The sequence below is a fragment of the Cervus canadensis genome, chromosome X, assembly GCF_019320065.1.
Source record: "Cervus canadensis isolate Bull #8, Minnesota chromosome X, ASM1932006v1, whole genome shotgun sequence".
NCBI lineage: Eukaryota > Metazoa > Chordata > Mammalia > Artiodactyla > Cervidae > Cervus > Cervus canadensis.
The window spans coordinates 23,120,808-23,147,927 of NC_057419.1; the positions used below are offsets into that span (position 1 = coordinate 23,120,808).

Here is a 27,120-nt window from a genome sequence, read left to right on the forward strand (position 1 = left end):
TGCCAAACAAAGGGGCTCAGAGCTTACAAATATTAATATTTGCAAAACCTCTATGCAGAAGGTGTGTCATGATATTGAGACAATAGATGTCATTTGTTTCGCTTTTCATCCCCGAGATTAAGCATTCATTTGAATGTAATCCTTCCAAATGTCATAATGGGAAAGTATACTTTATTCTAAGAATGCTACTCCTGCTTAAAACCACTCAAATTCTTCATCTGGAGGCAGTTTATGCGTCAGGGTAGAAAATGCCTCATTATTTATATTTATTCCTCATTTTGGACCCAAAACGGCACTAACCAGCTTATACCCATCTCACTCCTCTGCATTTAACTCTGAATAGCTTCTGGCTCTTCCTAAAAAATAAGTTCATTATCCAAAGAATTGAGATTTACAACTGCTAGGGTTCTTTATGATTATGTTTCAGAATCTGAAGATAAATCCAAAAGAGAGCCCTGAGATATGTTTTAAATAACAGCAGCACCACCAGAAAAAAAATATCTCTTCATACAACAAAAATCAATCAGATGGATACATTTGGGGCTGTGGGTGTACACATGCACATATTTATTTACTGACGTCACTTAACAGCCATGTATCTAAAACTGCTCCAAGGTTATGAAGGGCTTAAAGATATTCTTAACTGAAAATTTTAACTCTTCTAGCAAGATGGTTTTAAGTGCTTATTTTTAACTTCTCAGAGGAAAACCTTCCATCTGATTTTTCATGCTCCCTCTTAAATCAGCCCTGTTGAGATGACTCCCTGCCACGGCAGAAACATTGATGAGTGACTACGCCACAGGTTGAAGCCACTGCTGTGGTTTCCTTGACTCATCAGAAAGACTTTCTTTAGAAGGCCCATTTCTCCTCCTAATTTGTTCCAAGCTTCTCATTCTATATCTGATAACTAGTAAAAGACATTCAGTGATAAATGTTAGAAGCTAGAATGGTCCTGTAACAACCTCCACTAACAAAAGAATTACATATGCTTTCTGTTCAAAGGGGTTTAATGGTACAAAAAGCTCTTCCATACCCCCAAAACAGCTTTAAATTTTTTTTTAAAGGAGAAAAATAAGATGTTTAAATAGAACTATAAAAATGGTCTATCTATATGGGGAAATCAGTTGATAATGGTTTTCACTGCAGTCTCAGTTTCCCCCAAGACGAAACCAGCTGATAAAGGCTTCCAGTTTTTCACCAGATAATTATTAAAATTTACTTGTAATTTATGATTACTGTCATAACTCTTATCTCCCCACTCCACGTCCAACTCTCAATTCATAGGAATGCTGTGGTATACTTTGAAGCTATACTTAATTCTTGATATTTTAGTGTTTAAACTCACCAGTTTAGAATTTTTCTCTAGAGATATCCCACAAGATTTTTAATAAAAAATATAAGTGATCATCTTTCTAGAAAATATACATGAAAAGAATATAACCTGAAATTTTGTTTTTTAAAAATAACTATACTTTTGCTATAAGGAAAAACTTCTAGAGACTTCAAAATGCAAAATGTTCTAGGTAGTTTCATTTGCAAATTTAATCACCTCTTTGTTTACATTTTAGTATTTCCTATTGCTGATCAACAAGTTTACAATTTCACAAAATACCCCCAAAACAAGTAGTTAAACTGGAAAGACCAAATGTTCTCATTTGAGATGCATTTTAGACACTTTTAAAAATTAAAATATAGCCATCACCTGTATTCAATTAAATCTTCTGGGTTCTCTGTTCCCTCCCCCGACTTCACCCCGGTTTTCCTTCTCTTGTTTAAGGATATTTCCCCTGATGTTCATCTGAGTGTTACGCATAACAACTAACAAAACATTAAAAAAAAAACTACATTAAAACTTAATTTCCTCTTCTCCACAGTTAAAGAACCAACTGCCTGGCAAAACAACAGTAACAAAAACTGAACCACCAAAACCAATGATAATCTCCTGCTCTCTGGAAGTTTATAATAGGTAACAAAATTCATATGACACATATAAAGTTTTCCTTTCTCAGTTTTATTCTAGCTAATAACTATCACAAAGCACTTTCCCAATTATAAGTTTGTTCTTGTCTTCCTAAGAACACATTTAGAATTTCTGGAGTTGAGGGAAATGGATTAGGGAGACTGCTACTCCCTTAATTCAACATCTGATAATTACTTTTTTCACAGAAGTCCCCTAACTGGCCTTGTCAATCTCAGTGCCTTTTCAAGACACCTGATAGAAGGTGGCCAAAACTGAGCCCTCTCCCAGCAGCGAATCCTGTTACATCAGGTGGTCTTACCTTCACACCTCCTGCCCTTCTATTTCCTTTCCCTAGACTGCTCAGAATGGCACAGCTCAAAGTTTCTGGGTGTGTTTTCTGCCTTTGTTAACCTATAAAAATAAAAGGTCTTTCATCTCATCTCCACATGTCTAAAACACACCAATGTTCAAAGCCTAGCTCACATGTCAACTCCTGAAAGAAGCCTTCCCTGAATCCCCCAGCTTGGGATCATCTGAATCACATATCACACACCACCTCACACATCACTCCACTGTGCCATGGTATTACCAACATTATCTTCTTGCCTGTAAGACCAGGGGAGAAGAAACCTAATCCTATGTGGATCCATAGTCCCAGGGCACTTTAACAGATTGTCTCACAGGGTAGGTCCTCAAAAAAAATCTGCTGAATAAAATGGAAAATGACTGGCACAAGATGAAATGGTGAGTTTCACCTTAAAAGATGACAGATTTCAAAATTCTGAGATCAATTTAGTTTTTTAACTTTCTTGGCTTACTTCAGAATTTTTTAACTTAATTTAGATAAATTTAATTTTTTTCATTTTTTATAATAGAAAATCTCAAATACATTCAAAAGTTCAGAGAATCCTATGATGAGCCTGTCAAGTCAGCTTCAATATTTATCAACATATGACCAACTGAAGCAGACTCACAGATCCAAGAGGAACACCCAGTTAATTTGGGCCCCAAAAGGCATAGCCAGGTGACCTGCCCAACGTTACGGAACTACGCAGTGACCCACTGGAAGACAAAGACCTATACATCCCAACATCAAACAGAAAGTTTACCTCCCTATACTAGGACCCCCAAGAGGTACTAAGAGAAGACTGAGTGAAACATAGGAATGAAAAGGAATCTTTTCTCAATTAATTTTTGAGTTTAGAAAATGTATATGAGAAATATCAGAAGGAAAAAACTCTTAGAGTTTGCTAACTCAGCAAGTTAGCAGGTTTGTTTATCACAAAAATATCTCCACCCAGCTTATTTTGCCTCCAGCTGAACAGTACCCATCACAGGTAAGCTTGTGTGATTAGGTTACCTTCCTTCTATCCTAGCTGTGGTCTTTCACTCTTCCCCAGCCTAAGCAGCACCTGTTTGCTCAGAGCATCAGGGCTCCAGTGTCTTCTGGGGCTCATCATCCACCTCACTTCCCTTTTAGAATGGGGAAAAACTGGGTAGGGTCAGGGATGCCCTCTCTGTATCTCTTCACTGGGAAGTAAAAGGATTAAATACAAATATGGCTGAGGCAGTCAGTTCAATGTTGCCTTCACTAACCAACCTTCTCATTCTAGATGCCTAGTGCCAGCACCTGGGAAGTCAAAGGAGCCTCAGTGCAGGCCCACCTGCCCCAGCTTACTCTTCTCTGGAGACTGGCATGCCCACCTTCCCTCCTCTCACCACCTTCCTAGCCTGACCAAGGTTCAGTCTCTCATCTATTCTGTCCAATAGTAAACCCAAACTCCCTTCATCTACCCCATGACTTTCAGATGTCTACAACAGTGAGTGTTTGGAGTTCATAACAACCTTAGTACAGATTTCCATATTGTGACGCTCTTAACTTTATTCTGAAACATACAATTATGACTCATATGTAACTTCTACCTCTGATAAGGTAGAAGTTTGCAGTTTCTGACAAAGTAGGTCACTAGAAGGTCACTAGGTCAACTAGGCTTCTATTTCTCAACATCAAATTATAAAATTAACAGTGTTCAGCATCTCTAATGAGGTCTACTAAAATAAAATCCTTCAAAATTGTGACTTCTATTGACTTTGTTGACAGAAGTATTAACTATGCACTGAACATTCAAGGAAGTGTGACCTACTGCTATTCTAGATACAAACTAATACCTAGAAAAATCACTAGGTTTCAACTGCACTGATAACTGGAAGAAAATGTATTAAAACCTGACCCAAGCTAAGAAAGTAAATGAATGTATAAAATGAACTGCCTTATTAGTATCTCCAAAAAAGTGGATACTCTAGATTTTAACCAACAAATAACCTCTCTGCACTCTATGATTATTTCAGTCTTATTAAGCAGAAGAAAATCTAATTTATGTTAGGAGTTGAGAACATGGCTCTGTTGAGGGTATAAACTATCAATACCTTTGTTTTATGGACACTTCATCAGTCCACACATAACTAAATTCAACCCCACAAAATTCTCCCACAACTCATTCATCAGTTAAAAATTATAATCAGAGAGAAAGATTTTTGTTGATTATGATGCACTGCCATACTGAAAAGATGCATATATTTATTAAGAAAAATCACCAGGTGACAACCATGTTTTCAACTGCACTGATAACTCAAAGAACATGTATTAAAACCTGACCCAAGCTAAGAAAGGAAATGAATGCATAAAATGAACCACCATTTATACATTTTAAACAAATGTATAAAATGAAGAACCAAGACTCTTCAAGTCTTTAGAAAGAACTTACAGTGAAGCTCTTTATTACACAAACCATTCTATAGGTCCTTGTCAGGTAATTCAAACATGTACCGACAGGTCCCACTAATGGGCCATGAAATTCACAAAAGGACAGTTTATAAATTCAAAACAAAAGGTACAGCAGCCTCAATTTTAGGAAGCTCACTTTTGTGACACATGATGAAGATCGAGCTTCTATTTCTCAACATCAAGTTATAAAATTAAGTGTTCAGCATCTCTAATGAGGTCTACTAAAATAAAATCCTTCAAAATTGTTACTTCTAGCATTCTTTAAAAATGTTACAGCCAATTTATTAATTCTAATTTAAGTATAAAACATTTCTTTATTAAATATTTAAAAATTCAAGATTTTAACTTTTATTTTTAAACTACTTTTACTATTATTTTAAAATTCAAAGTTTTTGTGATTTTACTTTTATGTAAAAATTCAAGATTTTTGTGATTTGATTGCATGTAATTTTACCTCAAAAGAAAAAAAAACTGTAAACAAATATTAAATACTGAAATATGTACAGGTGAATGTACTTGTATCTTCTGCATTTCACTTTGAAATGCAGTGAAAAATTAAGATGGAATGATAGATGAACAGATGTGATTACAGAAGTAGAGTAAAATGTTAATTGTAGACTCTAGGTGGTGGGTATATAGGTGTCGACTGTACAGTTCTTTCAACTTTTCTGTATGTTTGAACATTTTCAAAATATAAGGTTAGAAAGAGAAAAATCTTAAGGTAAGATCCTTAAACTTGATGCTTAGAGCAGCCTTTATACTCTTAAGATTAAGAACTAATAGAGCCTTTATGGAGAAGGCAATGGCACCCCACTCCAGTACTCTTGCCTGGAAAATCCCATGGACGGAGGAGCCTGGTGGGCTGCAGTCCACAGGGTCGCTAAGAGTTGGACACGACTGAGCAACTTCACTTTCATTTTTCACTTTCATGCACTGGAGAAGGAAATGGCAACCCACTCCAGTGTTCTTGCCTGGAGAACCCCAGGGACGGCGGAGCCTGGTGGGCTGCCGTCTATGGGGTCACATAGAGTCAGACACGACTGAACCGACTTAGCAGCAGCAGCAGAGCCTTTATACTCTTAAGATTAAGAACTAGTAGGAAATATAGCACAAAGTGTCTTAAGACATATTATATGAAATAGAATGTTGCCGTTTAGTCACTAAGTCATGTCTGACTCTTTTGCAACCCCATGGACTGTAGCCCACCAGGCTCCTCTGTCCGTGGCATTTCCCAGGCAAGATTACTGGAGTGGGTTATGATAACTATATATGTGATTATATACGGTTATGACAACCATATATAAAAGTAGCCTCAAAAAGCTGTATTAAAATATTAATAAAATGGTCCTAGGGTAGTAGGATTATGGGTGATTTCCCCCTCCCCTCTATTTGTCCAACTTCTTCTAATATAATCAAATTTATGAATTCTTTCTGTGTACATATAAATATACATATGTATATTTTAAGATATTTCTGCAAGTATAATGAATGTAAAAAATATCAGGAAAAGGGACAGTCAAATATAACTATAAAGAAAGAAACAAATATATTTTGCTTTTTTTTTTTAAAAGACTATGGGTTTACCACCCTCACTTTTACATTCTAACCTTGGATTTTGTTCCCTTTAGTTTTTTATTCAAAAACAGATACGTGTCAACTGTGAACATAAATGCACCAAATCAACATGGTCCATCACTTTTTAACTCACGTATTGGTAGTGTATTAAGGTAACAAACAGACTAGACGACACATCCAAGTGTCAGCGCCTTATTATTCTCAGAATCCATAAACAGAGGTAATAGAACAAAGCATGCAATCCACTTTAGGGGAATAAAACCTATTATGAAAGTAGTCTTTTTTGTTAAAGTCTCATTAAGCGCTAAACCAAATGTCTTACAAATTGGCCTCTTTCTAGACTCTAGCCTAATTCCTCTACCTAGGAGAAGCTGGTTGGTTGAGCTCTACTCCTTTTGAGATGGTAGCAAGAACCATGTTAAGTCATCCACCTCCTTGAGACACAAGAGGACATATAGATTTGAGCCCCAGGCACGGACTCAGATCTAAGTCACTTCATCTCTCACAGCCTCACGGTCTTTCTCTATAATATCAGGGCCTGCTGAAAGGTCCCTTCCAGGCCAAAAATTCTCTGAATTTCATGCAACAGGGAAAACAGGCTTTGAGAAATTGAGCAAGGAATAGGTCTCCTTGAACACTACCTGGCCTATTTGTGGGGATATAAAATGTGAAAACATAAAAACATGTAAATTCATGAAGAGGACCAACTCCATAGAATGCCCTGCACCCCAAAAGCATCTTGAGATACAAACACGGAAACAAACATGACATCATCCTGTATTACTAAATCACAGGATTAATCCCCATTACAGGGCTTTTTTGAAAAATCTGGCAATCCCCAACCCCTTCACTTGATGAACTCTAAACACACTATAAACTCTATTTTCAAAGCTAAAATAAAGGTGGCAGAAACAGTTATTACACATCATTAAGGAAAAAATGAAGATAATACCTAGATGTATCCTGTGTTTGCTTCACATCTACTTTAACTGTAAGTGACTTCTTCCTAAGAAATACAAATGAAGGCTTCAAGTCGGAATCACTATTATCAAGTTGGTTACAGGAAGAATTGCTCTCTCTACTGCCAGCCCTTTCTTTCTTTATTTTGTCCTTCCGTGTGTCCTTACAGGATCTCGAATCAACATCGCTTTTATCTGAGTGGGTTAAGGCAGCGCAGTCTTTCTTAGATGGCTTAGAAGATTCTCTGACTTGCCCACCTTCAGTCTCTCTCCCTCTTCCAGCATAAGAACAACTGGACTCTTTATTCACAGGGCATTTTTGAGAACCCAATTTTCTATCTTCCTCCTTAGGGTACTTCTGAGCTCTTCCATCATAAAAGTCCTTGTCGCCATCTGAGGTCTTCCAATATTTGTGGCGAGAATCACAGGATACCTTGGCTGCTGAACTGGTCTCTGGGAATTCCCTTGGAGCATATCGATGAGTTTGGGTTTCGAAGTTCCACTGATCTTTCTTCTCTTGGTAAGGAGCAGAAAAATGCCTGGATTTCCACTGCGGGCTCCTGGCAGGCTCTCTGTTTTCATACCTCTCCGTATCTTGAGGTCTTTTTGATGTGTGTCCGTATTTTCTGAAATCATGATCCTCAGGATACCTGTGTTGACATAAAATAGTTTACACTTGCACTAGAGAGAAGAAAGTAAGAATTTATATGTGTGGAATGTTGGGCAGCATGGCTTTAAATGCAAAATGTAGTGGAAAGTTAACCTACAATCCCTTAAGCCAGCTCATAGATGCACAAGGTACTTAAAGAAAATAGCATCTTTTTTTTTGAAAATAGCATCTTTTAAAAAAAATATATTCTAGCCATCTACATGATTTACTCTAAAAATAAACACTTCACTACTATCAGTAGACCAAAACTACATTGCAATGCTTTTAATCTTTTAGACAAAAGCTTTTCAAGGTTATCTTCAACCATAAAGTAAACAGACTTTTTCATTTGAGGCTTTATACCAAATTATGATAGTTTAATTGTTTTTCTATACCTCCTCTGAAAAGAGCTCCTTTTCTCAAAATCTTCAGAGCCTCTTCTAAGTGACTGAGAGTATTTTTCATCTTGTATCCTCTGGTGCCTCGGTTCATCTTCATGCCAATGTCCTTCGAATCTAAAAGAATCTGTTGTTGATCTCACAGGTGATGTCCCTCCTTTTCCACTTACTCTGTTTCTGTGGTCATCAGGAATATACCTTCCTTGTGCTTTCTGGGGATAACAACTCCTCTGGTGCTCTTTGTGGAATATACCTTCTGAGTGTCTGGGCATATATTGAGCTCTTCTGTTACTATCATCTCCTCTTTCTGGTAAATATACTTGGGGAGGCTTGTAAGTATAAAACTTTTCTGAAGAGCTTCCTCTTATGCTTGGGGAAGGTGATCTATGCTCGTAAGATCGGTAATATATATTTTCACGAGAAGAAATCCTTGGTTTACTCTGTCCATGTTTCTCATTGTCCATTCTCCAAGTGATGGGTCTTTTTGGATCCTTCCTATAGTCGTAGCCATAATGCTCATATCTTTGCTTGTAGTGTTCAGAACTTCTAGGCACTGGTGATAAAGACCTATGCAAACAAATACAGAAAAGTTTAGTCCATTCAAAGACAATACACTAAGTTGGTCTCATCCAAATAAAACGTTTGCTTTCCCCTGCCTCTTCCACTCAAATTCATCAGTATTTGATATCTGTATTCTAAATTGTTCACTTGGGAGCCTGACTATGCTTCTGCCCAATTCAACACGCATACTCTTTTCACCTGAACTAATGTACCCCATGTACATATCAAAATGGGCTGAGCACAGCCATCCTACTGGAGAAGGACCAGCTTAGGTATGCAGCAGGATCCATTTCGGAAGATTGCTGACAGCAAAGTTCTGGCAAAAGGGCCCATCAGCAAAAGCTTACATCAGGTTCCATGGTCAAGTAAGAAAGAGGGTTAGATTCACACAATTAAGTGTGCAGGAGAGTCTCTGGAAAACCAAAGATAATCTCTGAAATCAAAATAGATTCTAAGAGTTTATGTTGCATATCAAATCCAAACTCAGACCCCAAACTGATCCCCCAGTTTCCCTAACTGATTGTCTATTCTCTCTACTAAGGTTATATCAAGTAGTAAAAACTACATCTTTAAACAGCATGTGGAGGTGGTGGGAGGAAGAGGACCTTAAGAGGTGGACCTCATGCTTAGTCCCTCCAGTATTACTATTGACATAAGTTTTATTTCCCAGACCTGTCCCCTTATATATAAAATGAAGAAAGTGCTGTTGAACCAGAGCTTTTAATTCTGTGAATGTGTGCTTTAGTGCAGCTTTAATAATCTCCAGGGACAGCACGTCCTTTCTGTAACTACCTTCTCCAACACCTGAGCACTGCCAACATGGAACCTTTCATTCCAACTGAGGAGGAAGGCTTCTGTATCTGAGGAAACCAGTCTGAGTAACCAGTCTTCAGGTTAAGAGAGAGAAGAACTACCATCTGGTTCAAATTTGCACCTGGGGACCTTTCCTCCCATCTGACTTGTCCAATCTCCCAACTTCCTCCCTGAGAGTTTAATGTCTTCTAACCAATGAGGCAGCTACCTTTGCAGTTTTTGTTATCACCCCGCTCTGCAGCAGCTGCCACGGAGTTGAAACAACCATGAGTAAAACTCTTGCCACTTGGTGACCTGTCTGGGTTCTCCCTATAAGAAAGGAGGCTGATTTATCTTCCTCATGTATATACCGGGACTTAAGACACTGGATTTGACAATCTCTCCCTCTAGAGTCACCAAGCTAGATGCACTAGCAAGTGCATTATTCAGCTGAAGCAGAGACTCTGTCATCCAGCTGGTTGCAACTCTTCACAGGAAGAAGCAACTGAAGACCCTGAGGACTTCCTCAAACATGGCATCTTTTCTACTGCTAAGGAGAAAAGCTGCCAGCCAGAGGCTGAGGTCTTCCAGACTGATGAAATACTCAATCTCTTACTTTAATCCTTACCTCACATTGAGTACTGCTTTGATATTATACCTCATATCAGGGTTCTATTGCACAGAGCCCTTTTCTTCTGAAGGAGACTGCTGAAATAGTGGCTATCATTTTCAGTTCTCCTAAAGAGACAAAAGAGACCCAAGGAATCTGTTGGGAGACTCCATGGGTCTCTAGTGCTCTGCATGCCTCCTGAGCTTCTGTTTCAAGGCAAACTCCCTGGAAAGATAGGGACAGGGCCTCCCTAAGGGGCAGAGAGCCAATGTGTTTGCTGTCCAGGATAACAAGATAATGTCTCCTCCAAGGCAAAGGCTGGGCAGGATTCCCTGCTGTCCTTAACGGGGCTTGGGTTCCTCAGCTGTGTCAGCAGCTCCCACCCTCAGAGGACTAGAGGTAATGTGTGTGTGTGTTAGTCACTCAGTTGTGTCTGACTACATGGCTGCAAGCCCACAGACTGGGGCCCACCAGCCTCCTCCATCCATGGAATTTCCCAGGCAAGAGTACTGGAGTGGGTTGCCATTCCCTTCTCCAGGGGATCTTCCCGACACAGGGATCAAACCCGGGTCTCCTACACTGCAGGCAGACTGTTTACTGTCTGACCCACTAGGGAAGACAGAGGTAACAGGAGAACAGGAACATGAAGCTCAGCCGCCTGCTGCACATGAGTAATAAGGGCTTTTGTCTCTGATCCAAGAGTGCCTTGTGACACACTAATCTGTTAGCTTGCAAGGAGGGAATGATAGCAGACCTTTTAGAGTTGGTGACAAAGAGTTCTGAGAAGGTACCCAGAAATCAAGCACTAAGCTTGGCAGGGTCTTTTGTGCCACCTCACCAGAGCCTACCACAAAAGGGTGAAACAAATGACCTCTGTGAGGCCCTCCATGTTCAAACCATTTACTTCTTTGCATTCCCTTTTCTTTCTGAAGCTCGTCCACATTACAATTTGGTCTTGAAAATAACAAAATGAAAACTGTTGAAGCACGTTCCAAACCCATGCTTACTCTGCTTAACTAAGGACTGCTCACCTGTGCCTCCACCTGGGGGATCTAGAGCGTGACCGTGCCATCCTTTGACACGTGAGCCACTATCCTCTTTTTACGCTGCAAAGAAACACAGGATTAGCAAGTTTGTAGAAAGGGCCTGTAACCTGCTCCAAAAACAGTGAATGCCACTGACAAAAAGGAACTTAAGCCCTCTATGCCTCAGTTTCCTTATAGGACCCACCTTATTGGAATATTGTAAACATAAAATCAATTAGATCAAAGGTAAGAAAGTTTTTTCTGTAAAAGGCCAGAGCATAACTATTTCAGATTTTGCAGTTCATATAAGGTTTCCATCATATTATCTTCTTAAAAAAATTAAAAAAAAAATAAAATCATTTGTAGCTCAAGGACCACACAAAAATAGGCCCCAAAGGCCAAATGCATTGTAGTTTGATGATCCCTGAGTTAAATCATGAAAAAAAGCTCAGAATACTGGCACATAGCAACTGCTAAATAAGTGTTTCAAAAAGAGGGAACACTCCCCCAGAATTCCTCTTGAGCACAACCACCACTACTCCTCCCCACCTTTCACCATTGGTTATGTACATAAAACTGCAGTTACATTCATACAATCACAGTCAAAATATTTAGGAATACTTGATGATATATCCACTTTTAAAATTGTTAGATAATAAGAATTACAATGCCTAATTATCATACTCAATTATCACCTAACTTCCACCAGATACATATACCAAAACTTAAGGATGATTATAGACATTTAGTTTGCTTCTGTTTTCTGAAACAAATAATGTCAAATAAGTTAATCTTAGAAAACATATAAACTAGGTTTTAAAAATATATTTCAGTCTTTGAAAGAAACTGGTAGACTTAGGAACTGAATTTTTATAAAAAAGCACATTTGGGTATAATCTTTTATATTAGTTGTTTTTAGCACAAGTCGCTCAGTCGTGTCCGACTCTGCGACCCCATGGACTATACAGTCCATGGAATTCTCCAGGCCAGAATACTGGAAGCCGTTCCCTTCTCCATTTCAGTAATCTTCCTCAGTTCTGATACTATAGTTAAGTAGTTCCCATCTAACTGGACCCAACCCCCTGATGGCTTTTAAAATTATTGCCATGGGTCCATGAATAATACACACAGCTACCAAAAACAGACTACAGAATGAATAAGGGTATGTCTCACATATTAGAACCTCTATTTTGCAAATTTCTGAAGATACTATAGCCACTGTTAAAATATAAATGATTTCTTGTCACTATGAAGTTTTATCACTAATATAAAAAGTACAACCATAACTATGTGAACATAGGTTTGAAAATGGAGTTCTCATAGTCAAACATTTGCAAACTATTGCTATAATAAATTTCAGAAGAAAGTAAAAGCACGTAAGGTCAAAGGACTTGAACCAGATCACTCACCAGAATCACATTCAATTCAATTCAGTTATATACTGGTTCTTTTAAAAAAAATTGAGGCTAGGAAAAATTAGTTCAGATGTACTATGAAATTAAGACACTAAAGCAGAAAGTGTTTTCTTCTGAAAGTGAAGTTTCTCAGTTGTGTCTAACTCTTTGTGACCCCATGGACTGTAGCCTACAAGGCTCCTCTATCCATGGGATTTTCCAGGCAAGGGTACTGGAGTGGGTTGTCATTTCCTTCTCCAGGGGATCTTCCCAACCCAGGGATCGAACCAGGGTCTCCCACATTGCAGGCAGACGCTTTACCATCTGAGCCACCAGGGAAGCCCAGTGTTTTCTTAGGAACTAAAAATATAAAAATGGGGGGGGATAGGGGAAGGGACAGTTAAGGAGTTTGGGATGGGCATGCACACGATGCTTATATTTAAAATGGATAAACAACAATGACCTATGATATAGTACATGAAACTCTGCTCAATGTTATGTGGCAGCCTGGATGGGAGTTTAGGGGAGAATGGATACATGTATATGTATGGCCGAGTCCCTTCACTGATCACCTGAAACTATCAGAACATTGTTTGTTAATCAGCTATGCGTGAGTGATTAGTTGCTTTAGCCATGTCCAACTCTTTGCGACCCTATGGACTGTAGCCCACTGGGCTCTGTCTATGGGATTTTCCCAGCAAGAATATTGGAGTGGGTTGCCATGTCCTCCTCCAAGAGGTCTTCCCAACCCAGGGATTGAACCTGTGTCTTCTGTGTCTCCTGCATTGTAAGCGGATTCTTTACCACTGAGCCACCAGGGAAGGCCCTAATCAGCTATAACCCAATACAAAATAAAAAGGTTAACAAAAGAAAAAAATATATATATATAAATGTATTCATTTAACAAATGTCACTGAGTACATATTATTTGCCAGGCACTGTTCAAGGGAGAGCGCAGTGAAGAGAAACAGAAAAAAGTTCCTGCCCTCTTGGAGCTTACAATCTACTGAGGGAACTTATAATTTAATTAAAGAAGTTTTGGGTACATACTTATTAAATTGAACAAAAATAATAAAGCCTAAAGGTTGTACGGGAGACACCAAACACAGTTGATTGTGATGAAAAAAATATAATTTTCCCAGAGAGTAATTTTTAATCCATTTTATTTTTTGTAAAACATTTATTGAGATACAATTCACATATCATACAACTGACCTATTTAAAGTGTACAGTTCAGTGTTTTTCAGTATATTCACAGGGATTTGTAACCACCACCACAATCTAATTTTAGAATATGTGATTCTTTGTGATTGGCGTCTGTCCTTTAGCATAATGTTTTCAAGGTTTTACTATTATCAGTACTTCATCCTTTCATGGTTGAATACTATCCCACTTTATGGGTATACCACATCTTGTGATTCACTTACCTCTCAATGGATATTTGGGTTGTTTCTATTTTGGGGCTATTATGAATAATGCTACCATGAACATTTGCATACAAGTTTTGTGTAGACACAGTTTTTCAATTCTCTTGGGCATAAACCTAGGAGTGGAACTCCTGAGTCATACACTCACTCAATGTTTAACTTCTTGGGAGACTGCCAAAGTTTTCCAAAGCAGCTACATCATTTTACATTCCCACCAGCAATGTATGAAGGTTCCAATTTTTCCACATCATCATTGACATTTGTTATGGTCTGTCTCTTCCACTATAAGTCATCCTAGGGAGGGTGAAACGGTACCTCACTGTGGTTTTGATTTGCATTTCCCTAATGATGGGTAACCTCAAAATATGTAAGAAATTATGAAACTAATCATGCCTACTTTCCTTTAATCTAATAATTTCAGTCTAAATGTGTTATTCTAAGATAATAATTTAAAAGAAAAAAGCAGCTATATATACTAAGATGTTTATATCAGCTTAATTTAAAATAGGAAAGAAAAAAATCCACTCAAACTAACTATAATGCAAATGCCCAACAGTCAATAAAAAATTAAACAAATTTGAAATACATATATCTAGTCACTCCCTACCTTTCTCCTAGCCTTGTATGTCTTTTCCTTCACATATCTTATTAGTTCACCACAGCAAATGACTTGCTTTTCCCTGATCAGGCCATTTTGTTCATACCACACAGATGGCTTTCACTCACTCTGCCTGACAAATCCCTATTCTTTCAGGACCCTTTGACCATCAACTCCCTGAAACTCTTTCCCTGACTTTCTTTTTTTTCCCCTGAGTTCCTTTCTTTTTGGGAATTCTGAGTTTATTCTACAATTCTGTCAATACATTGTGATTATTTAATATAACTATTGATCTCAATAGGCAAAAGACTCCAAACAGCACATCACAGAACACAAAACTCAAATGACCTATGGACATCTGAGATGTTCAACCTCAACAGTAACTGAGTAAATACCAATTCAGATCATAACCATTCCACACCTGTCAGAATGACCACAAAAAAATAGAAGTTGCATATTTTACAGCGTTGGTGAGGTTGTGGAACGATAGAGACTGTCGTACACCGCTAAGCAGGTATACGACCTGCTTATAACCAGTTTGGAAGGGGTTGGCAGTACCCGTTAAACTTGAACGTGCTGATATTCCATGAACTAGCAATTTCACTCAGGGATAGAGCTTAGAACAGTGGTTCTCCAACTTTAGTGCGTGGAAGAGTTACCTGAAAGACACAATACAGAATGCTGAGTCCTCCTCTGAGATGGGCCCTATTTCTAGCAAGTTCCCAGGTGATGGAGATTCTGCTGGTCCCGGGACTATAAAACTACTGGTTTACTCAAAATGGATGAAAGATCTAAATGTAAGACCAGGAACTACAAAACTCTTAGATGAAAACATAGGCAGAACACTCTTTGACATAAATCACAGCAAAATCCTCTATGACCTACCCCCGAGAGTGCTGCTGCTAAGTCGCTTCAGTTGTGTCCGACTCTGTGCAACCCCATAGATGGCAGCCCACCAGGCTCCCCCGTCCCTGGGATTCTTCAGGCAAGAACACTGGCACGGGTTGCCATTTCCTTCTCCAATGCATGAAAGTGAAAAGTGAAAGTGAAGTCGCTCAGTCATGTCTGACTCTTTGTGACCCCATGGACTGCAGCCCACCAGGCTCCTCCGTCCATGGGATTTTCCAGGCAAGACTACTGGAGTGGGTTGCCATTGCCTTCTCCAACTCCCCAGAGTAATGGAAACAAAAAACAAAAATAAACAAATGGGACCTAATTAAACTTCAAAGCTTTTGCACAACAAAGGAAATTATAAGCAAAGTGAAAATGGAAGAAATGGGAGAAAATGGGAGAAAGTGGGAGAAATGGGAGAAAATGATAGCAAATGAAGCAACTGACCAAGAATTAATCTCCAAAATATGCTGGGCATACCACATACTCTCTGACATAAATCACAGCAAGATCCTCTATGACCCACCCCCCCAGAGTAATGGAAACAAAAACAAAAATAAACAAATGGGACCTAATTAAACTTCAAAGCTTCTGCACAATGAAGGAAACTATAAACAAGGTAAAAAGGCAGCCTTCAGAATGGGAGAAAATAATAGCAAATGGAGCAACTGACTAAGAATTAATCTCCAAAATATACAAGCAATTCATGCAGCTCAATACCAGAAAAATAAACGACACAAAAAGTGGGCCAAAGAACTAAACAGACATTTCTCCAAAGAAGACTTACAGATGGCTAACAAACACATGAAAAGATGCTCAACATTACTCATTATTAGAGAAATGCAAATCAAAACCACAATGAGGTACCATCTCACACTGGTCAGAATGGCCACCATCACAAAGTATACAAACAATAAATGCTGGAGAGGGTGTGGAGGAAAGGGAACTATCTTACACTGCTGGTGGGAATGCAAACTGGTACAGCCACTATGGAGGACAGTGTGCAGAGTCCTTAAAAAACTGGAAACAGAACTGCCATACGACCCAGCAATCCCACTGCTGGGCATACACACTGAGGAAACCAGCATTGAAAGAGACACATATACCCCAATGTTCACTGCAGCATGGTTTACAATAGCTAGGATATGGAAGCAACCTAGATGTTCATCGGCAGATGAATGGATAAGGAAGTTGTGGTATATACACACAATGGAATATTACTCAGCTATAAAAAAGAACACATTTGAGTCAGTTCTAATGAGGTGGATGAAACAGTGAAGTAAATCAGAGAACCACCAATACAGTATATTAATGCATACATGTGGAATTTAGAAAGAGAGTAATGATGATCCTATATGCAAGGCAGAAAAAGAGACACAGATGTAAAGAACAGACTTTTGGAATATGTGGGAGAAGGCGAGGGTGGGATGATTTGAGAGAATAGCACTGAAACATGCATATTACCACATGCAAAATAGATGACCAATGCAAGTTTGATGCATGAAGCAGGGCACTCAAAGCTGGTGCTCTAGGACAACCCAGAGGGATGGGGTGGGGAGTGAGGTGGGAGGAGGGTTCAGGATGGGGAGACACATGTGCACCTGTGGATGATTCATGTCAATGTATGGCAAAACCCACAATATTGTAAAGAAATTATCCCCCAATTAAATTCATTAATAAAAAAAGAAAAACTACTGGCTTAAATGGAAAGGTATAGGTCACTTGAGAGAAAATGTTTACAAGTGAGATTTACTGGTTATGTGATAAAAAGAAGTATTACTTAGAATATTTTCCTCTGCCAATATGAAAATTAGCTTTATTAAAATTCAAACTATTCCTTAAAATTAGTGAATTTTACTGCATATAAGTTATACCTCAAAGTTGCACACACACAAAAAAGCTTTGGGGTGATGAAAGTGCTGTAAGATTAGACCAGATATTATGGAGATGATTGCACAATTCTGCTAACTATCACTATCAAAAACCATTGAACTGTACATTTTAAACCTGTAACATATATCTCAATAAAGGTTTTTTTAAGGTAACCTTGTTTGCATTTGCTTTTTTGGGTTCATCAGCTAGTAATGATTAGTAATGGCTCAGGGACTTAGTGCATAAGAGAAAAGAGTTCATTTAAACTCTAGAGCTAAGACGGTTTTTACATTTTTAAAGCATTGTTTAGAAAGAAGAATAATATGCAACAGAGACTGTGTATGTGGCCCACAGTCTAAAATATTTACTATCTGCTGCTGAGCGCAACTGCTCAGTTGTGTCTGACTCTTTGCAACCCCATGGACTGTAGCCCACCAGGCTCCTCTGTTCATGGGGATTCTCCAGGCAAGAATTTACTATCTGGTCTTTTACAAAAAACACTGCCAATCCCTGAATGAAACTGGGTAGGGCAGCAGGTCCTTGCATGCTCCATTGAGCTTCCCAAGCAGCTCAGAGAGAAAGAATCCACCTGCCAATGCAGGACACATGGGTTTGATCCCTGGGTTGGGAATATCCCCTGGAGAAGGAAATGGCAATCCCCTTCAGTATTTTTTTTAAATCAAGTCATGAAAAGACATGAAGAAATCTTTTTTAAAATTATTTTCCTGAAGTATACTTGTTTTACAATGTTGTGTTTAATTTCTGCTGTACAGCAAAATGACTCAGTTATACACACATATTCTTTTTCACATTTTTCCTGTATAGTTTATCACATGTTATTGAATATAATTCCCTGTGCTATACAGTAGGACTTTCTTGTTTATCCATTCTGTATAGGATAGTTTGCATGTGCTGGTCCCAAACTCCCAGTCCATTCCTCCCCCATGCAATCCAGTATTCTTGCCAGGGAAACCTCATAGACAGAGGTTGCAAAGAGTTGGACACAATTTAGTGACTAAACAAAACACTTGTGACTAGCAAAGGACAGAACTGGAGAGGAAAAAAAGAAAAAGAAACACCAGCAGGGTTTGTGACTGGAGAGAAGGCGGTATCAATAACAAAAGAGAAATTCATTTATACTGTTCCTTCAGAGTAAACTGTTTAAGGGCAGTGAATGAATCTGTGTGCCCTTGAACTTAGAAAGATGACTGGACAACAGGGGTGTCCACTCCCAGGAGGATGTTGAAGGGGATGCTGGTGCCAAACAAAGCCATTCCTACCAGGACAGCACTGGACACATCCCCTCACCTGCCTGAAAGGCCCGGCTCCAGGAGTTCTCCTCTCCTTCCACAGCATCACTTCCCTTCCCTATTAGGTCCCTCCCGTCACCATACAACCTCTCTCTCCATTTACAAACAAAATTCTCAAAGGGCTGCCTGTATACCACAACCATTCTCTCACATTCTTCTCCTCCCATTCTACTTGTCCCCTCACCAATCTACCTTTCCACTTCACCAAACTGCTCCAGTCAAGATCACTAACAAAATCCATGCTAAATCCAATGGCTCCTTTCCCTCTTTTTCCTGGATCTACCTGCAGCACCAGATGGTTAATCACACCTTCCTCCCAGAAACATTTTCTGCACCTGGATTCCAGAATACTACACTTTCCTGGTTTTCCTCATACCTCTAACAATGCTTTGTCTTCTTTACTGGTTTTTCCTTATCTCACCATCCTGATCCCTAAATAGTGAAGCCAGTCTTCCTCTAAACAATGACTTCGGTCTTTGACTTTTCACTGTCTACACTCTCTTCCCAGTCTGCACTTTTCTTCAATCTCACGGCTTTAAATACTCTCTATATACTAACAACCCCAAGTTGACATCTCCAGCCCTCACCTATCCTCTCTGTTGCAGCCTTCCACATCCAACAGACTGCTGGACACTGTAAACATGTCCAAGAGCAAACTCCACATCTTCTTCCAAAATCTGCTCCTCTCAAGGTCTGCCCCACCTCAATAAATGGCAACTCCATCCTTAAGAGTTTTCAACAAAGAGGAAACATAACTGTCCAATAAACATACAAAAAGATACCCAACACTACCTACTCATGAAGATAAAATTAAAACAACAGGGTACCATTTCATACTCATTAGATCTGAAAAACTTTTAATCTGATGACCCCCATATGTTTACAAGAAAGCAGGAAAAGACAATTTCTCAACGGAGGAAAATTTGTCCTCCAAAAAACATGAAGCAGAAGCAAACCCTAACTTTACACACCAAACAGAATATATCCCAAAGCATTTAGGAATGTATATTTAAAAAACTCACCTTGAATCAGAAATTTAAAAACTAAGAACAGAAACATATCAAAAAACAGAGTGATATGACTGAAAAAAATTAACTGAACTAAACGGAAAGAATGGGAGAAAAAGACTAACTTATCTCAGAAGTGAAAGTTGTTCAGTCGTGTCTGACCCTTTGCAACTCCATGGACTACACAGTCCATGAAATTCTCCAGGCCAGAATACTGGAGTGGGTAGCCGTTCCCTTCTCCAGGGGATCTTCCCAACCCAGGGATGGAACCCAGGTCTCCTGCATTTGTAGGTGTATTCTTTATCAGCTAAGCCACAAGGGAAGCCCAAAAATTATCTCAGAAGGAAAGAATAAATTACCAGGTGCCCCAGGGAAAATAAATGAAATGTTTCAGTCACTTTGGCAAACAGCCTGGCAGTTTCTTAAAAAAATTAAACATAGCAGTTACCATATGACCCAGCAATTCTAATTCTAGGTATATACTCAAAATAAATAAAAACCATGCATCCACATAAAAATTTATACACAAATGCTTATAATAGCGTTATTCACAATAGCCAAAATGCAGAAACAACTCAAATGTTCATTGAGAGACGAATGAATAAACAAAATGTGGCATCCCCATACAATGGAATATTATCCGGCCATAAAAAGGAACGAGGTACTGACATACAGTCAGACAGGGATGAATCTTGAAATCATTATGCTAAGGGAAAGAAGCCAGTCACAAAAGACTACATATTACAAGATTCATTTATATGAAAGTTCCAGAATAGGCAAATTCATAGAAACAGAAAGTAGACTGGAAGTTGCCTGGGTGTGGTAGGGGGAGGGGAGGCACTGGGGGAAATGGGCACAGGGTTTCTTTTTGGTGTAATGAATATGTTTTAAAACTAGACTGTGATGATGGTTACACAACTCTGTGAATATGTATATACACTGAATATATTAAAAAAAACACTGAATTGAATGGGTGAATTGTGTGGCATATTAATTATAACTCGGTAAAGCTGTTACAAAAAAACTACAACTGACAACGATTCCATACTAAATGTGAACTCAGCATCTACAAATGCAAAAAAACTGACCAGGAAAGCCTTTGTAACAAAGACGCCACACTGCCAGCAAAGAACCAGGTCAACTCAGAACCCACAAAACAAGAGGGCAATCAGCAGATCAGAGGAAGTCAGACCTCAAAAGAACAGGTCACAGTTTATTCTCCTAGCCACAATGGTTGGGTGCTGTCACCAGTTCCCAGTAAGGAGGAGCTGGAAGTGGATATAGAACCTCACTGTTGCCTATTATTATTCTACTCTGATTTAATGGACACAGCTGTATCTCTCTCACACACAAAAAAGGTTAAATAAATAGGGGAGTGGGTTTCTCAGGTGGCGCTAGTGGTAAAGAACACACCTGCCAATGCAGGAGACATAAGAGATGTGGGTTCGATCCTGGGTTGGGAAGATCCCCTGGAGGAGGGCATGGTAACCTACTCCAGTATTCCTGCCTGGAGAATCCCATGGATAGAGGAGCGTGGAGGGCTACAGTCCATGGGGTTGCAAAGAGTCAGATACAACTGAAGCAACTTAGCACACAAATGGGGAGCAAAGGCATAAGTACGAAGGTTAACCATTAGACAAAAATAAAAACCTTCCTCTTTTTAAAACAGAAGAGCAAAAACTACACATCACAGCATAAAGAAATAGCAAGTATAACAAAATACACATGATTATAAAATATTATGATAGACCAAACATATCAGTCCTAACAGTAAATGTGATGGGCTTAACTCACCTACTAAAACAAACAGGTTGAATCTGGCTCACAAAATAAGTATTTGTATAAAATACACATCTAAAACAAAGTAATCGTGAAAGGTTAAAAATAAAAGGATGGCCAAGTTATACAAGGCAAATGCAAACAAAAAGAGAGCAGGGGTGGGAAATCTGGAATCAGGCAAAGCAGAATTCAAGTCCCAAAGCATTCATCATGTCAAAGAAAGACACTTTAATGTTAAAAGTCACAATCCTCGATGAAGACAGAACAAATAGAAATACACATATTTACAACAAGTAACACTGCAACCACCTTCATGAAACAAAAACTTCAATAGATGCAAGGAGACATAGAAACACTAATAATAGGAGACTTTCATATAACATGCTTAGTGGTATTAAGACAAAAATGAGATAGAAGATCTAAACAGCAAAATCAACAGGGTATATCTTAAGTATATTCATCAAACTCTACATTCTGATACTAGACAATATTCTTCTGAAGTTTCTACATCACATTCACCAAAAATAAGCATACATTAGGTCACAAAGAACACATCAGTTAGCTGCACATAATAAAAACATTACAAATAAAACTTTCTGATCATAATGCAATAAAACTAGTTTACTAATAAAAACAAAAAACAAATTTCACCTAGAAATTTTAAAACCTCTTATTAAACAACTCCTGGATACTCTAACATAGATCTTTAAAGAAATAATGACAATAAAAGCTCTACATATCAGATTCTATGGGATGCATTTAAAGTAGTCGTCAAAGAAAAATTCATTGCACTAAACGAATTTATCAATAACAATGAAAGAATAAAAGTAAACAAATTTATTTTGAAGGTAAAAAAAGGAACTAAAAAGCAGCAAAGTAAACCAAAAGAAAGCACAAGGAAGGAAATAAAGATAAAAGTAGAGGAAGAGAAAAGTAGATCTAAGTAATAAATCAGAATTCTGTAGTTTTGGGAAAAATTAAAATGGATAAACCACTAAATAATATAACTTGACTAGGAAAAAAGAGAGATAGTACAAATACACAAAATAAAAAAGAGCAAAGGGGAAATAACCAATGAAATAGAAGAAAAATTTTAAATCATGAGATTATGTTATAGCCCTCTATCCAATAAATTTGAAAGCCTTGATGAAACGGATAATTTTCTAGAAAAACCGATTATTACTAAAATTGACCACATTAAAAAGCTTGAACAGACCAGTTTCCATAGAAGAAACAGAGAAAGTTATTATTAAAACATGACATGAAAAAGCAGCAGGCCCAGATTGTTTCACAGGGGAATTCTACCAAATCTTCAAACATCAGATTGCCTCAATGCTCTATAAATTATTCCAGAGCTGGTATATCGGGATAAGGATCAAGCCCACAGGAACATTAACCTTTCGAGGAGATGAACCAGCCAAGACTGAGAACGAACATCCTCTGAGGAAGGCAGGAACCCTGGAGCATAGAAGGATGTTTCAATAAAGGAGACTTTCATGGCAAAAGCTATATAGAGACCCAATAAAAGGAATGAAAAGTGTGAATACATGGCTTGAGGAAGGTAAGGAGACTGAGAAAGCCAATTACTAACAACATTTTCTAACAGTCTGTCTGGCAGGGGAGGAGAGAAGCTGGGTTGCAGTCGAGGGATAAGGGTCTAGGCAGGAGGTTTTAAAATGGGAGCAACTTGAGCAGGTTTATTATTGATAAGGAAAAATTATATGCACAGCACTGGGGACAAAATGTAGAACGACAGTCATAGTAGAAATCTGTCTAGGCCCAATTAGTTCAGTGTTTCCTTTGATTCCTTACTATCAACTCCAAATAATGTAGTCAATTTCTCTCAATATTCCACATTTATATATTACCTTCTTCAAATGTCCACACTGAATTTTTATCAGTAGTCACATTTTATGTTAATTTGGCAAACATTACTCACTGCTAGCAACTGCTAGGGGCAAATCATACAAAGTCAGAAGAGACCCAGTTTCTTTACTGCAGAAGCTCAGTCTTCACTGGATAAGAAGGATCACAAAAGTACCAGTACTTCCTAGTTCACTAAGTTGTTTTGCAAACACTATCTCATTTAATCCTCATAAGCCTTTGAGGAAGCCAGAATTACCTCCATTTCACAGATGAAGAAACCAAGCCTCAGAAAAGTTAACCAACCTGCCCCAAGAGAAAGATGAAAAATCAGAATCCAGGGTCTCAGACTCCAACATTAACACTTCCCCGCCTTGCAATTCCTACCTTCAGAAAGATGACTCTGAAGTGACTGCCTGGTCAGCAGAATTGGACTTTAGCACACTTGAGAATAGTTGACATCCTGCATCACATCTAAAATTGCCGTCTAAATTTGGAAAGCAGCTTTTATATCCTCTAGCTGCCTGGATATTCTGTAACCTGTAGGGCACAAAGACTATGTTTTATTCATCATGATCTCAAGGACTGTGTTTTATTTAGCTTTTTATCTGTCCCCCTCAGCTTTATATATAGTGCTTTTAATTATTTTCTCCTTCAACATTAGCGGATTCAATCATTCATTTAGTTTTCATAACTCTGGTATCATTTTCAATATAATCTAGGGCATCAGCGTAAAACCTCAAATTTAAAAGGTGAAAGAGTGGGGGCAAAGGGTATCACAGAACAGTTTTCTGAATTCAGAAATTAACATTAGAAAATCAATATGCTCATGTGCTCTGACAGTTTTATAATATGGTAAAAATTAGCAACGAGACAAAGTATGTTTAAATGTACTTTCAAAAAAAAAAATGTACTTTCATTTGACCCTTAAAATCACCCTGCAAGAAATGCAAGGTAAAGGCACTATAACCTCCAATCAGAGTTGAGCAAACTGTCCATGTTCAAGATACTCAGATATACTGAAATTCGAGTAAGTCCTGACTTCAAATCTGTTCACTTTATTTTTTTTGTTCACTTTATAATGCCTTTGCCTCACCAAGATAACCCTTCTTTAGGAAACTAGTGAAGGTAGAAGATGAGAAACAGAATTGCCATCAACCAATAAGCAGCGTGGGGGGCGGGTGCGAAGAATGTCATCAACAAATAAGCGGCATGGGGGATGTGGGCGGGGCGGGAAGAAGAGGACATCTACAGAAGGATGCCTGTTCTTGACTGCAGAACATAAATGGCCCTGAAGGGTTCCTATAGAAATCCTTTAACTGTTGCCTTTTGTTAGGGTGGGGAAAAGGACACTCACATATTGTTGGTGGGAGTGCAAAATAGCACATCCTTTCCAGAGGGAAATTTACATTAAAAAAAAAAAACACCAACAATTCTACCACTTAGGAATGTACACTAAAACAGTAATCATGGATGTGCAGATTTTACATTTCTCCAACGAAGTGTTTAAGCAGTGACAAACTGGGAATAACCAACTAAGTAAATTACTGCAGCCAAATAACAGCATGCTATGTAGTCAGGAAACAAAAAAACTGGTTATCAAAGAGAATCTACTTCAATCTAATTCATACATTCATCTCTGCAAAAAAAAAAAAAAATACAGACGGAAGGTATATCCCCAGCGTAAACATTCACAAAGGTTATTTGAACGGTGAAAGAGGAGTTATCTTCCTCACCGTGGTTCTGTATATTTTAGAAATTGTATATATAAATATATTATTAAATATTTCGCTATGTAAATATTTCTAATCAGATGTTTTAAAGGCTTCTGGGGAGGGTATGAAAGAGCAGGGCTTTCAAAAGAACACTTTAGTAGCCATTTTAAAAATACCACGTGAAAAAATAAAGCATTCTACACCGTTACCATGAAAACACCATCGAAAAATAAAGCACTCATCATGAATCTACATCAAAATCTTTTATTTTCAAATTCCAGTCTTTCAGTCATACCAGCTCAAATTCAGGAAAACGTTAAGAAGGTTGCCTGGCCAGAAGTCTGGGAGACCTTCTTGATTTCTACCTGTAGTTTGTACCTTAGTTTGTTTCAGAAAAGAATAGCAATCACCTAAGAGGCAGCTCGAAAAGCACCTCGGCAGGAAAATATATGGGAGGATAAGTTTCTCTCAGATTTCTTTCCCTCCCGACCTACGGACAGGCCAAACATGACAGTAGCCGGCCCATTTTCCTAAATACACCTCAGAGAACCACAGAAGATGCAATTTTCAATATACGGTTCTAAAAAGACAAGTTGTACTTTCCAATGTAGGATAAAGAGCAGCCTTCACTACTCACTCTGGACGTTACCAGAGCAAGACGCCGCTTCCCGGCAGGAGAGCCTCCGGAGAACAAAGCGGGGGCTCCTCGGCTCGGGTCCCTCAGGCGACGCGTCGGCAGCCGCCTCTGGGAAAAGGGCTCCGTCCCTGGGCACCGCCCCCTACCCCCGCCCGTCCCCAAGACAGACGATCGTAACCACCGGGATCCGAAGCCTGCCCGACGACGGGCGAGGGTCAGGACCCCGGCAGCAGGTGCCCGGGTCGCCGCTTCTAAAATAAGGCACCGGTCTAGTGTCCAGAGATAAGGGAGCAGTCCCCCGGGATCCCAAGATGGGCCGCCGCGTCCTCCCAACCGCCTCAACCGCCCCAACCGCTACCCCAAGAACCGTTCCTCCTAGGCGACGGACACGCCCTCCCCTCAGGCCGGGGCCTCCTCGACCCGCCCGCCCCCCAGGGCCGCTCACCGGATCGAGAAGTTCCCGCGACCGCCGCCGCCGCCGCCGCCGCCGCCGCGGCCGCCGCCGCGACCGCCGCCGCCGGCCCCTCGGGCCTCGCCCCTCACACAGCAGCCACCTCCCACAGAAGCGGCAACACGGCTACCTCAGCCGGGCCGCGAGACCCGGAACTACTTCCTTCCGGAACCGCCTCGCCCCGCCCCCACCCTGGCCACGCCCACTGTCCGTTGCCTCGCGCTGAGCCCGCTCTCCCACCGACCTCTGCTCTCAACTCCTTCCCAGAGACGGGTGCCCCGCCCAAATGGCTCCGGCCTGAGCTCCTGCGCCCTCTGCCGGCCGTTCCCACCTCTGCAGCTCTGTCCAGGGCGCATGCGCCGTCTGCTGCTCTCCCTCCGGGAAGGAACACGATGGACGCAATGGTTCATGGATCCTGGAGGTTAAAGGTCAGGGATAGGAGCCCACTCCTCAGTAACAGGCAGGAGCTTGGTCCCGTGGATTTCAGCCCACCCGAACCTGCAATGGCTGTGGCCTCTTTCCTGCCTACTCAGTCTCTAGACATTCCCCATGGCCTCAAATTAAGCTTCTACCTAAAAAACAAAACCTCCCCTCTAGACCTTCCAAACAGGTTAATAATACCATTATCTTGCCACCATGCAATTAAAAATATTGACTCATTTTTGCCTGCTCTCTTGATTTCTCTCCTCCCACACTCCATCCAGCACCCCAAAGGTAGTATGCCCTCACTCTTGAAGCTTTCTCACTTGACACTTTGATGTTCTTTTTACTCCTTGCAAGATTTCTCTTTCAGGGTCCACTCCATTAGACGGACCTTTTATCTTCCCTTGCCACCATCATCTACTTCCTGAATAAGTTTCCC

The 27,120-nt window shown here is 39.5% G+C and overlaps 1 protein-coding gene across 7 annotated transcripts in view; it reads right to left on the bottom strand.

The window, feature by feature from the left end:
• BCLAF3 (BCLAF1 and THRAP3 family member 3) overlaps nt 1-26,424 on the bottom strand; it is a 51,505-nt gene extending 25,081 nt beyond the window's left edge. For 6 of the 7 annotated variants that reach the window (XR_006267444.1, XR_006267443.1, XM_043458350.1 and 3 more), the window contains exons 1-5: nt 26,253-26,424; nt 23,843-23,995; nt 11,321-11,395; nt 8,324-8,893; nt 7,273-7,929 (exon numbers count right to left, since the gene is read on the bottom strand). Coding sequence is in view for 5 of the 7 variants with exons in the window: in XM_043458350.1 (XP_043314285.1) it covers nt 7,273-7,929; nt 8,324-8,893; nt 11,321-11,361 (1,268 nt within the window). In the remaining 2 variants the exon portion in view is untranslated. The remainder of the gene's footprint in view (nt 1-7,272; nt 7,930-8,323; nt 8,894-11,320; nt 11,396-23,842; nt 23,996-26,252) is intronic. The other variant, XM_043458348.1, reaches the window with a different exon arrangement.
• Between the last annotated feature and the right edge of the window lie 696 nt (nt 26,425-27,120).